The sequence below is a fragment of the Corvus brachyrhynchos genome, unplaced genomic scaffold (genome assembly GCF_000691975.1).
Source record: "Corvus brachyrhynchos isolate BGI_N302 unplaced genomic scaffold, ASM69197v1 scaffold62, whole genome shotgun sequence".
Taxonomy (NCBI): domain Eukaryota; kingdom Metazoa; phylum Chordata; class Aves; order Passeriformes; family Corvidae; genus Corvus; species Corvus brachyrhynchos.
Window position 1 is genome coordinate 1,991,115 of NW_008236629.1, and position 13,195 is coordinate 2,004,309.

Consider the following 13,195-nt stretch of genomic DNA (forward strand, 5'->3'; position numbering starts at 1 on the left):
CCGCCGCCGCTCAAGGGGGCGGCCCCCGAGCGCCGCGGCGGCGGGGCGGGAATGCCAGGCAGCCCCTGAGAGCGGCTTTGCAGCGCTGTTTATTGTTAAAAGGCCCTTCTGGCAGTTCATCGCCCGTGCTAAAGCAAAGCGCCATTTCCCACCGCGGCCCTCTGGCTGTTGTTCCCAGGAATATGACACAAACGCAAGATCAGGAGCATTAATCTATGAAACACACCTGTGAGAGTTGGCAGCATTTTAAGATTATTACAAAATCACCAAGCTAAATAAACAGTTTGACTATTCGCATGAAAAGAAATGCTCAAGAGATGAGAAACAACACCATGATAAACAATGTAAAACCTTAAATTCGTACTGTTTTCTTTCCAAAGTAAGTGAAAAAAACCAAACCCCAAAGTGCAGCTTTAAAAAAACATAGCAGCAAACTTGGTTACCTGCACCCATCACTAATTTTGCCCCATCATTTACCACTACAATGAAAGAAATTTGAGTATTCAATTAAAAAAAGGTATGAATTACTGAAGGTTTTTTTCTTTCAATTTTTATCCCAGTTCTGAGATCAGTATACACTCAGAACTCCCTGCATGTCTGGCTCTTTGTGAGATGTAACTGGAAGGCACAAAGGATCAGATCTTTTGCTCTGTCACAGATCCTACTTTTGCTTAGAAAGCTTCAACAATATTTAACCAGTTCCCCCTCAAAGCATAAACGTGGAATGACATTCCTGAGCTGCGCACTGCAGGAGTGCAGCCCACATCCCCTGTGCCTGCCATGTGATGCTGAGGTATCATCAGGAGGAATACAGTCTTTTACCAGTGCAGTGATTCAAGAGGTTAGAACCCAAAAAACCCCTTGAGCTCTAAAACATCTGTTTTTTACCAAAAAATCCACATTCTGCTTTTTCATCACATCCTCAGCCTCCAAGGAAGAGGGTTACAGGTTCTGTTGCCTTCTCCTGAGGCTGATGTAAAGCTCCCTTGCCTCAGCTGGCTTTGTATTGAGGTCTGAATGAGCAGATACTCCTGCATTGTTTAACTACTGGATTTTACCCTTTCTTTGAAGTCCAGCCACTGCTCCTCCCGTTCAGGAAGAGTCCCTGTTCCAGTGCTGCATGTGTGTAGTGAGAACTGCAGGTGCTTTAGTGCTCTGAATGTCCTTACAAAATAAAAGCAAGCAAGTCATGACCAGAGTATTTCAGACATCATTAAGTGTGAACAGAAATCCATACCCAATAGTTCAGGTTTGAAGGATACTGTGAACATCATGCTCCCCTTAGTAAATGGCAGGAGTCCACTGACATATGAGCATCTCCAGCCATGAAAGATGGAGCTATGGAATTGCATGCCCAGTGCCCTAAGGAGCTGGAGTGTGACCGTTCCCTAAACAAGCCTCAGATGCAGCATTTAAAAGCCATGAGGAAGGGTTCAAGTGGGCTCTGCACACTGGAGTTTCTGCAGAGCTGGGTAAGCCACGCTCCAGGACTGCCTCCTAAAGAGGTGCAAAGAGCTAAGAATAACCCAAGAATCAGGCTATAGTTGGCCGCCAAAAGCCACAGCCAAGTGCCACCTGAATTTAGGTAAAACATTCTTGCATGTTACCTGCCTCATTTTGGCTACTGAAAGTGCACTTTTCAAGGAAAAATTGCTGTACGGTGCAGTATTAAATTATTTAAACCTAAACTGAGAAAGCACTTTTGGAAAGTAAAGTAACAAAGCTTCCTGTTTTCTACAGAAATCCACATATATGAAGCAACCTCTTCTGCCTTGCAAATCTCCGACTTCAGTGAGCAGACACAGGCTTCCCTTGTGCTTCCTTACAGTCTCAGCTGCTGCTGGAGGTCATGAATTGAGCCTGCGCTGCTTTGCAGTTTCTCTTGCACCAGTGGGTCTTCCTCCAGTCTGACCATTTCAATCACTCCACTGGTTCCAAGAATACATGGAAGACTTAAGAATACTTCACTGTTTATATTGCAACATCCCTGAAACAACACACAAAGAACAGTCACACACAGAGTTACTTATTTCTGCTGCAACTCCACAAAAGCATACAACTACACAAAATTACTTCATTATTTTAATTAACAAGGATATTCCAACATCTGGCATGTTTGGATAAGTCAAATTCCATTTACTTTAGATCCTGGGCAATTGGTTACTGAATAGAAACTGTAAAATATTACTGTGCAGATAAAAATTTGTGAACCATGAAATTGCCACAGTTGGGCAATTTTTCCAGTATAGATATATGAGATCTCTATAATGCAAGCAAAGTTTATACCACTAAACACCATTTCTTAGGTAGAACAAGCAGGGACACTTGACAGTGCAGTATCCTTTGTTCTTTTAGGACTGAAAAAATAAATAATGCAGCCTAAGAACTGGGGAACATATTTTTCACATATTGATCCCATATAGATTCTGTGAAAGAATTCATTGAACTTATATCCCTATAATTCAAGTTTACACTGTAGATGGTGTTCATTTTTGGGATCTGTCTGGGAAATTTTACATTCTGTAGTTACTCTTCATTTTAAGAGACTTGTCACTCCTCTGTATCTACATTTAGTTCAGGAATGATTAAAAACCTCACTTGAAACATAAAGGTTTAAATAGGTGTGTGCTTGTACTCAATAAAATAAGCAGCCAGCTCAACTTCCCTGCACAGGGACATGCAAATTGTCCTTCTGAAGGCTCTAAATTGAAGTGACAAGTAAACATTTCTACATGGATTTTCTTGTCATATGGAATGACCTAATGCTTTAATGAAGCCTCTTAGGAGAAACTTTAAACAAAGTGCAGTCTACAATTTTAAGTTAACTATTGCTTCACAATTCTCCTCATAAGTAAAGTACTAAGGAGTAAAAAAGCAGCTGTTTCAACCTGATCAAATAAAATACTGGCAGAAAATGCATTTTATACTTTCAGAAAAGATACAGAATTCTTTTGGCCCCTAAAAAAAAATCTACGTTCAATACTGAGCACTTGGGAACTAAAACTCCCATTTCATTTGCCAAATCCAGTTATTCCAGGGATGCTGGGCAGCAACCTTGAATGTACTGTCTCTCTGGACTATTATTTTTGGGAGAATAATCCACTCTTACTATTGGTTTGGATTAAAACAGTAAGTGATTTTTACTCATTTTTGGACTAGAATGGAGTGCTGTTGTTGGAAGAAAGTAATGGCAGTAGCACTACTTCAGAAGACTGAGATGTCTGTGCTGCTAAAGTTAATGGTCATATCCATAATAAATAATATAATTACAGTGCCTACCAAAAGGTATTAATAACACATTTACCTTTGCCAGAGTGGATACAGAATGAACTCTTCTTTTATCCTTCAGAATGCTGTCAGTCAAATCAGCAACTGAGAGCCCCACAGACCAGGATCTCTGACCTTTTCCCTTTAGAACTTCCATAGCTCTATATGTAAACCAGGAAAAGGAGAAAAACATGATGTTTAGATTTCAATTATTCTTATTTTGGTTTTTATGTAAAACCCAGAAGACAGGCTGAAGTGTACCATATCAGGTAAAGTGTACTATAAAAATATGATTCTCTGTTTTGGAAAACAACACAATGGAACAAAGAATTGCTGAAAATAATTTCCTTCCAATACCTTTTATCTACACTAATAACAATTCTCTTTTCTGTCAAGAGGTGTAACTGATAATTAAATCACGTAAATTCATCCAAACTGGTGCTTTGCTTTGAAGCAAATGCTTCCAACAGAAGCTCTGAGAAAAGTGGGCCAGAGGCTTGTCTAGAATTAGTTTTAAATACACAATCAAACAGCTCTGATATTCCGGTGTATATTGTGGTGTCTTCTTACATCACCCCAGGCACGGTGTTAGTAAGAATTTCAGAGAAACAGTGGCCATATACACATCCATAAAAGTGAAAACCTGACCTACAATTTCCTATAAACTCAACATATGAGCATTTTAGAGCAAGCTTCCCCCCCTTCATATAGAGCTGAAGAACATATGAACATCAAGTGCCTAAACATGAAGGAAAAAAATAAGGTTATAATGGTGTTACCTGTTAGCCACCTTTTCCCTTGAGTTACGAGCAGCCATTGCTTCTGTTTGATTTGCAGCTACATTACAGCTGGTCCATGATGATACTAGATAGAAAAAAACAACAAAAAAAAAAGCATCTGAGGTCACGGTTTGTCTTGGTTTTTTTTTTTTCCTGTGACAAATGTCAAACACTTTTGCTACCACTCCAAGTCTACAGACTTTGGTACCCCAGAACTGTATTACTTAAAACCATTATTATGAAAATTTACCACTCTTCTTATTACTTTTCTCAATTATTCTTTCATTATTCAATTATTTAAGCACTGCCAGGACATTATATGCTCATAGTCATCATAAAGTACCACTTTACCTTTGTCTTCCCCTTGTTCACCAATAACCCAGGCATCTTTTGCCAGCACCTCTGCTTTCAAAAGGTTTGTCAGGATGTACTGAAATCTCTCAGAATCAAGGTTGGCACCTACTCCAATTACTCTGCTTTTAGGAAATGAGCTCAGCTTCCACGACACAAATGTCATTACTTCAACTAAATGTGAAAGAAAAAATATGTTGCCAATGAAGGACCACTCAAAATTCCACACAACTGCAAATCATGAATCATCATTACAAAAAACTCTGGACTTCTTTACTTTAGAAATGGCACAAGCATGTAAGAACGTGTTGGTAGTTTATTTCAACCTAAAACACCAAGTCAGGTGGGGAAGAAGTGGAAAAATAACAACAATAATGAGTAAGAGAGTAAGAAGGGGCTGTCTTCCAATGCATTACAGGATAGAGGCTCACACTCACGTCCTTCCTTTTTAAGTAGTGATTTTTCTTTGTCTTAGTTCACAGTATCACTGACCTGGATGATTTAAACCTTCCACCAAAATCTAGCTGCAATACTTAATATCAACACTGTACTTTGTATATGAGTAGCCTGTGAGTGTGATCATATGGGACATAACACACAGAGATCTATCCTTCCTGCACAGGAGAAATGTACACATAAAACTCACAACTGACAAGACAACAGCCAATGGATGCTAATCATGTAGATACAGCCAGGTTGAAACTATGCACAGAAACACACAGAAATACATACCTGTTACACTAAACAAAGTACACTATTTTCTTTTATCTTGGTAACAGTAAAGAAAAAACCCTCAAAGACAGTGTCCTGCTCAAAGCTGAAAAGGAAAACATCTTTCAGAGTAGCAAGAACTTTTGACTAACTGGGTGTAATTCAGCAGTAACATACTTTTAAAACAGGGCAAAGAAAAAACCAGGTGAGGGACAGAACATTATGCAAAGTACCAGCATACCTGGATGAGAAGCAACAAGGAGAACAGCATTCTGACTGTAGTGTGATACTGCTGGAATAATTCCTCTGAACAAATCCACATTGCTTTGTATGACATCAAGGTAAGTCTGAGCATTACCCAGAGAATTGACTGTAAGCACCACAACTTTGGAATCAGCTGAAGAAGAAAAATCTGAAAATAAAAAGAAAATGTATTTTTGAAATTTATGTTATTCTACAGAGTTTTGGATGCAAAACCAAGAGCTGTTCTAAAGGCTGAACTACAACATCCAACTTAATTAGGGATTCTTCACCTCCTGTCCCTCCCCATCCTCCAGTGTGGAATTTGGGGTACTTCCACAGCACCTATAAAACACAGCTCTCCCACAGAACTACTTTCCTGTTTCATAGTTGCCAATCACAAAAGCCAGACTACAATTTGTCCAAGGTTACAGAGCAGAGACCAGAAAACATCTAGACAGCTTTGACAGATAAACTTTTCCAAATTTTCTTGGCAAAAAAGAAAAAAAAAAAGCCATGAAAAGGCTCCTTTTATTCTATACCAATTGTTAACGAAGAGGAGACTTTTACTCCTTATCTGAGGCTTCTTCTGTAATTTTTGATCTTATACCTCAATCAAGGACATGTAGACAACCATGAAAAGCACTCCAAAAATCTATTTATTAACTCAAATAAAAGACAAATTGTATTTATTAGCCCAAAGAAACACACAACCACGCTTGCTGCAGGAATCTGTAGGTCAAAGCTGCCTGGAGCAGGTAGCTCTGAATATCTGAGTGCCACACAGGTGATCAGCCTGGACACAGAAGCAAAGTGATCTGACTGTTGCACCACTTTCGGAACCAGCTGAAGCCAAAGCAGAGGCCTCATGCACTGACAAATTAAAACCATACTAAGCAGGATATAATTAATACCTGCTTGCCCCAAACCTAGATATAAACATACTGAAATAGCAGGTGACAGTGTATAAGCATTTTATAGTATTGTAATACTACCAACAGCACAGCCAGCAACAACACACAAGCTTCTTATACCACAGCTAAGTGCACACATACAACAGGCAACCAGAGAGGCACAAACAGATTTGTGGTACAGCTGCACAATCAGGGTTCAGGAAAAAAAGGTGTGCTAGCAGTAAAACCGGCAAGTTAAGATCAAAGAATGTACAGCAGGCAATGCCAGGTGCAGAATAAGCCACAAAAATGTCTGGGGGAACCAGAACAAATCTCTGTCTCCAAAACAAGATAAAATTAAAAGAGAAGCACAAGAAAACCCCTCATTTCATCTTGCAAAGGGTGCAAGGAACATGGAAACATGACACATAAGCAAGGAAGAATGTTGTTTAATTCAGTTCCAGCTTTCCCTGTGGAAAAACTTCTGAGCTGCATGGCCTCAACCTCTGCAACCATCAAAGACCATCAAAGACTGTAACTAATCACTAATTACAGAGACATGGCATTGACTGTTGAATTGTATGCTCACAGCTGACTGAGGACAAAGTTATTAAGAATTCATTGTTTGAATATGCAGTGATAGTGATTAAGGACTAAGTGATAGTAATTAAGTGATTATTGGCCATGTGCATGTTTAATGAACATCAATCTAGGAAAGCAGCACTTTGAAACACACCTTTATTTGTCAGCCTTTTGAACACTGCTTTCACAGCCTTCACTAATCCCTATGCATATATTTTTCCCCTCCTTTCCCTCTTCTCTGCCCATGACACTGAAGTTTTAGCTTGGCTTCTCTGTATTTCTGCATGAGTCCAGTTTCAGCATTAGCCTCTTATCTGCACATACAGACTTTTAAAAAAAGAGAGCCTATGTGCCTCTGTATCTTCCCAGGTGTCCTGCTCTCGTTAAAATGAGCACAAGCACACACAGTACAGCACTCACTCCTGTTCCAGAAACAACATCTCATACCTTTGCTGATCTCCACATTTGGCACAGCAAAAATCTCCAAATCCATGGTTCCTCCTTTTGCTGCACCTTCAGAAAGATCCAAAAGAACCACCTTGTCTGCAACATCCTGTATGAATAAAAAAAATACAGGTCAATAATAAACCAAAAGAAAACTTGTTCTTGTGGGAGTGAAGAATAAAACCCCAAATTCCTCCCATTTCATTGTTTGCTGTACTATGTACAAATCAAACAAAATTACTGGTGAAAATTTCACCCAAATCACAAGAGAAAGGATTTAGTTTAAGAAGTCTAACTGGAAAAAAACACATTACAAAACAAACAAAAAACTTACAGAACTATCTCTGGGAAGTCAAAAATGTTGACACTACTGTTGCATCTAACATGCAGCTGTGATGAAGTACAGACCATCTATGGACTATTCTTTTCCAGGGAACTAGGAGATCCCCATTGTGACAGGCTACCACTCAGGCAAGAGTCCTTTAAGGATTTTTCAAAGTAAGTGAATTCAGTATTTAACTCTTATAATTAAAAGAGCTGACTGAGAAACCAGGGCAGAAAACGAACACCTCTGCATGTCCATAAGTAAACTGAAGAGACAAATGACCTATGCAGTGACAGTTGTTCAAACTGATGAGGTATTCCTTAGTGTGAGATATTAAGAACTAGACTGGAATCCTCTCTATTAATCAGGTCTGTTGCTATTTTTCATAATTATGTACCTTTGCTGCAACTGCTAGTACACAGGCAATGCCAAGATCTCCAGCTCCAACAACAGTAATTTTGTTAAAACATCCTTCATTTTTGCCTCCAATTTTACTCCTTGATTTCATGTCAGTCTCTCCTACAATTAAAAGAAAACCACAAAATTAGGTGCTGGTCCACACTGTATCAATACAACTATTGCTGCTTCATAAAGGATCATGGTTATGCCAGAGTTAAATCAAGTTACATGAACTTTTTCAAAACAGCAGACAAGCCTGACCACAGAAAATTCACCACAACTTGCAAGGTGTAAAACACAAATATTCCTCTCTAGATAGGCATGTTTTTTCACTAAGTAGAAATAGATGAGCATGATAATAGCAGGAAGCTAGACACTAATACCACAAAAACAGCACCCCCTTTGCTGCTGTTACAGGTGTAAATACATCCCATGAGCATAAAACTTGTAAAATATAAACCATGGAGTCTTCTTTGTGACATCAAATAATGACAATAAGTGAATATATTTTATAAGAACATTAGAAACAAGTCCATGAAAACATCCCCACCTTCAGTAATCTTTGCAATATAGGAGAGAAGTTCTGATTGCCTGGCTGCATCAGAAGATGACAGTGAATACAAAGGGAGCTCTTCCTCAAACTTTGCAATCATTTCCTTGATTAATCCAATGAGAGTTGATTTAGGCTGAAATACAGCAATACAGAAGACAAAACAGCTGAATAGCTATTTCATATAGTGGTATCAGCTGTGAGCTGCCAGAGCCATACAAAATTTAATCAAATTATAAATACTGACACTCTTAACATTTACACAAACACCTAAGGGAAAGAAAAGCATCACTTTGAGAAGCTGCTTTCCAAACAGGAGTATGGATTAAAAGGAATTTAACAAAAAGGAATTCTAAAATTGAAAGTACCAGTGCTATTAATTTTTGAAGTCATCCATGAACATATGGAAACCTTTGATATAACCACATCCAGTATTACAAAAGGGAGAAGTCCTAGCTAAAGAAAAGATAGTTCAGTCTTCTTAGATGAGCTCAACTGTCCAGAATTCTGGCAATTCAGTCCTCCTTCAGGCAAAACACACTGTGAAGTCAGCAGAAGCTCCCATAGGAATTTCTGTATCAACAATGTAAAATACAGCCCATTCATTTCAAAAAGCTGGCATTCATTGAATCATTTTTACTGGCCTGGCAGTCATATTGAAGTGAGTAATTTAATACAAAGCATAAAATCATTTAGCAACAGAATTGATATTTGAATCTCTGTGCTGTTTCAGAGTTCTGCCAAAAGAGAAACACCCAAAAGGTAGACACTTTCATTGAACTTTCCTGAGGGACACTCAACTGGTCTCACTATTCATAGCAACAAAGTATCATGATGCTAACATTGCTTTGTAAAGAATCAGTCCCTTTTTTTTGTTAAAATCACTTCCAACTTCCTTTACAAGACTCAGACTGCCTGAAAGCTCCAAATGATACCATGCAGTATTCCCAAACACTTCCTTCCCCTGCCAGCCACTCCACCTCTTACATGGCTCCAGTTTTGCAGGTAGGGCAAATAAATCCTGCCACGTGCATCAACATGTTTTCCCACTGAAATGCCCATGTTTGCAGTCGGCTTCAGGAAGCAAATGGGGGGAGCAAAGGGATGAGAATCCAGGATCCACAGATGAATAGGTATGTTATAGGAATTACCTGTTCAACACAAAATAAAAGCCATTACCAACATCTGCATTGGGAAGAGGCGCTGAAGACCAGTTGTGTGTGTGATATGATTCACACTTAGTAATAACAAAGGCAAAAAGCCTGACAGATCACTTTCCAGATTCACACTGGAAAGTATTTATATTACTTAGGCTAATTAATAAAACCAGACTTGTCTGGATCAACTTGAAGTGCTACTGATTGTGCCTTTCTTAATATAAAGCTTTGTTGCTGTTTTGCTTCCCAGGGTCCTCTCTTAGCCAACCTGTCCCCTCTTCCCAGCAAAGAAAGGTTTCATACATATATTTCATACTTATTTTAAGATTTAACACACCTAGTACAAAAAGACATCTATAAAGAGCTTTGCACCAGACTTCAAAGGCTTTAGGTTGAAAATAAAAAGCTGCCTACTAGTTATTTTTGGACACTGTCTGTACAAGTGTAGGTCTCAGTTCACACAAGCTCCATTAGCACCAAAGAGTTTGCCTACACGGTCTCAAACAACACAATTTTTTTAATAGTTAATTTACTTATTTAATTAATACCACCTCATTTCAGCACCTGTGCACTTGTTTATGCAGTAGAAGTGGCTTCTGCCAATTCATGTAAAATCCTTTCCAGCCCACTTTGAAGACACTGCACAGTGAACTGTTAAGATGCAGCACCCAACACATTTTACATTTTGATTCATAACTGGCAAGAAAATTACATTTGATTTATCTTACCATATTTCACTGGAACAGTACCACTAAAATTCAGGAGGTCCTTCTGGGATCCATCCTTGAAGGCTGAAATTAAAAATGTAATTTAAAAGAAAATAATAACTCCTTTCAAACCTGGCATAGCAATCCCATCTATAACTACAAATATATAATGGTGATTTTTCTTTAGAAATCAAATATACTGCTCCTGAAGGAACCAAGACTAGAATGTTACTAAGGTCCCCCCTATCCTTTTAAATATTTCCTTAATGAAATTTTAACAAAAATTGCATTGGTACAACTAAGCTCATCATTAGTCTGAAACCCCCTTGTCCTGGGTAATTCTGATGTTGTAGGAATTTCCAGTCAGGCTGATGGATTCTGGAAGTCACACTCTATAAGCTAAAGCCATCAAAATACTTTCAATATAAAAATAACATATAGGGAAAATGGTGTTGCATATAAAGAATTTAAAGCATCAATATTCTATAATTACTGACAAGTTGAAGTAAGATGAAGTAAATGAGTTGCTGAGGTTTTTATATGTATGCACTCTTGGAAGAGCATTCAGGAACAGTAACGCAGCATGAGAAGTTTTACTGCAAGTCAACATAAAGACAGGAACACAACTGAAACATATTCACATTCTATTACACACAGTCTGCATTTATGGCAAGTAAGAATCCCCACGAATAGTTCAAAGTAACTGTATCACTTCTTACTGTATGTGTTCATGGAGAAAGTGAAGTTGGGGTAGGTCTTGCTAACATTCTTCAGCTCTTCTATGGTCAGGTCTCTGAATTTATACTGGGAAGGGGGAGAAAAAAATAAGGAAAAAAGATTCACTTCAAAGGATTCTTTCATTACAAGAGATAGGGGAAAGGCCACTAGAGAAGGCAGAAACACAAGAACGGGAAGGTCATAATTACTTGTATTATAAATAGTTTTGATGTGAAATAAATTATCAGAAAGAACTGATTACAAAAAAGCTTTGAAGCTATTGCAGGTCTGCTGTTGCTGCATAAGAATTCTGAAATTCTGAGCATCACTCCCTATACACCATTTCTTCCCCTTTACAGCTGTGTGAACAGGGGTTTAGGAAAATTTAGTCTCTTCTGCACAATACACAATTATTACACAATAATTACAATTACACAATAATTAAAAAGAATATAAAAATATGAACCTCTTAGAAGGGGTTTATTTTCTTACTGACACAGTTAAACTCAGATCCACCTGCACACATTTTAGAACAGTTTCCTAAGATGTCCCTTTCCACAAACATGTTAAATGTATAAGTAATTAGCCTCTGGGATTTTTTTTTTTTCATTTTTAAGCTGTCCTTGAGAGCTGAGAAAACGAATCACTGCGGCTTCATTGAGACTGTCCCCAGCCAGTCCGACATGTGAACTTCCAAGAGATTTGCATCCTCCCACATCCCAAAGTTATAAAGACTGCTTTCCATTTCCTAGATTAGCGCCTCTATTTCTCATTCAGGAAACCTGCTGCTGTTTTTTTTGGAACCCTTGCCTAAGCAAACAAAACTGCTGTCTGACAGTGGCTTAAAGAGCTGCTCAGTGCCCTGGAATAATTGTCACAAAGTAGCAGCTAAAATCGAATTTCTCTTCAGTCTGTCACCCCAGCAGCAATAGGACAGCTATGAGCATGGCACAGTTATTTTTCTACTTTCTACAGGAAAACACAGAGCTGATGACAAGAAACACCTTTTAGTTGGCTTCTCCCCATCACAAGATTCTGCAAAGTCATGCAGAAAAAAAAAAAGTTAGTTCCCTAATTATGAATGTCTGTACTGATGCCATGAAGATTTTTTGCCTTTTCTTTTATACCCCCATTATAAGTTTTTTACAACTTCTGTATTAGTGCTTTTCACCTACATTGTTGGACCTGTTTGTCAGGCTAGGAGACTCAACATTTTAGAAGCTTCCTCTCCAGAACACATTCTGTAAACTAAGACAGAACCATCCAGGGGAAGGTCCCTTGGGGAGGGGGGCTCACTCGAGCCTCTCATTGGGGAATCTTTGATAGATTTGCTAATTAGTAAAACCTATAATGTTAGGCCAGATCTATTGTGGGGTGCATTGCAGTGGGCATTTTCGGTGCATTCGACCTGGACGTGGTGTACCTAAGGATCCTTAAAATAAATACCAAGGTAAAATCCCTTTTTCCCTTCTAACCGTGTTTGACTCTTGATTTTAAGACCAGAAAAAAGCACCAATACAACTTACACTTACAACATTTTTTAGAAGCATCGATACATCTGGTTGTGAAACCAGTCATCTGCTGGCCTCCTTCTATTCGTAATACAAAACGAGGCATTCCTATCAAAAAGTTTGTCCTCTTCTAAAGACCGCAGGATTTACGAGGTGACTCAGATACAGACCTTCCTCATTTCGCACCCAAAATTATTTGGCATGCCCAAAGCTTCAATACGCCCACCTCAGTTTCTCACATGTAAATTAAAAGGCTCAGAGAAGATGCTACAACAACGCGTCTGTGCTCCTAAGGCGTGGAGGCGCTAACGAGGGGAATAACACCCAAAAAAAAAAAAAAAAAAAAAAAAAAAAAAAAAAAATCAATTTTTGAGGGAAGAGTAAAGTTTCAGTTGTGAGGCACGGCGTGAAACCACTGCAACTTAAAGTTCAGCTGTATTAGGACAGCGCGGACACCGGGATGCGACGGGACGGGACGGGAGTCCCTCGGCCCCAGGACACCGCCGCCCTTCCCGGCCCGTCCGGCACGCGCGCTCCCGCGGCCCTTCCCTCCCCTTCCCTT

General features: G+C 38.9%; 1 protein-coding gene across 3 annotated transcripts; it reads right to left on the reverse strand.

The window, feature by feature from the left end:
* Window positions 1–199: 199 nt before the first annotated feature.
* UEVLD (UEV and lactate/malate dehyrogenase domains) lies at window positions 200–11,231 on the reverse strand. 3 transcript variants are annotated; one of them, XM_017726602.1, is made up of 11 exons: window positions 11,125–11,230; window positions 10,427–10,489; window positions 9,529–9,692; window positions 8,542–8,677; window positions 7,990–8,111; window positions 7,271–7,376; window positions 5,350–5,520; window positions 4,398–4,571; window positions 4,047–4,131; window positions 3,305–3,428; window positions 200–1,987 (listed from the first exon to the last, which is right to left on the reverse strand). In XM_017726602.1, the coding sequence occupies exons 1-11, from the start codon at window positions 11,135–11,137 to the stop codon at window positions 1,823–1,825; spliced, it is 1,323 nt and encodes a 440-aa protein (XP_017582091.1). In that variant the 5' UTR covers window positions 11,138–11,230; the 3' UTR covers window positions 200–1,822. The 3 variants fall into 3 exon arrangements, with proteins under 3 accessions (XP_017582091.1, XP_017582092.1, XP_017582093.1); XM_017726603.1 differs by lacking the exons at window positions 9,529–9,692; window positions 11,125–11,230 and having other exon boundaries at window positions 10,427–10,487; XM_017726604.1 differs by lacking the exons at window positions 200–1,987; window positions 3,305–3,428; window positions 4,047–4,131 and adding an exon at window positions 5,130–5,214 and having other exon boundaries at window positions 4,439–4,571; window positions 11,125–11,231.
* Window positions 11,232–13,195: the final 1,964 nt, after the last annotated feature.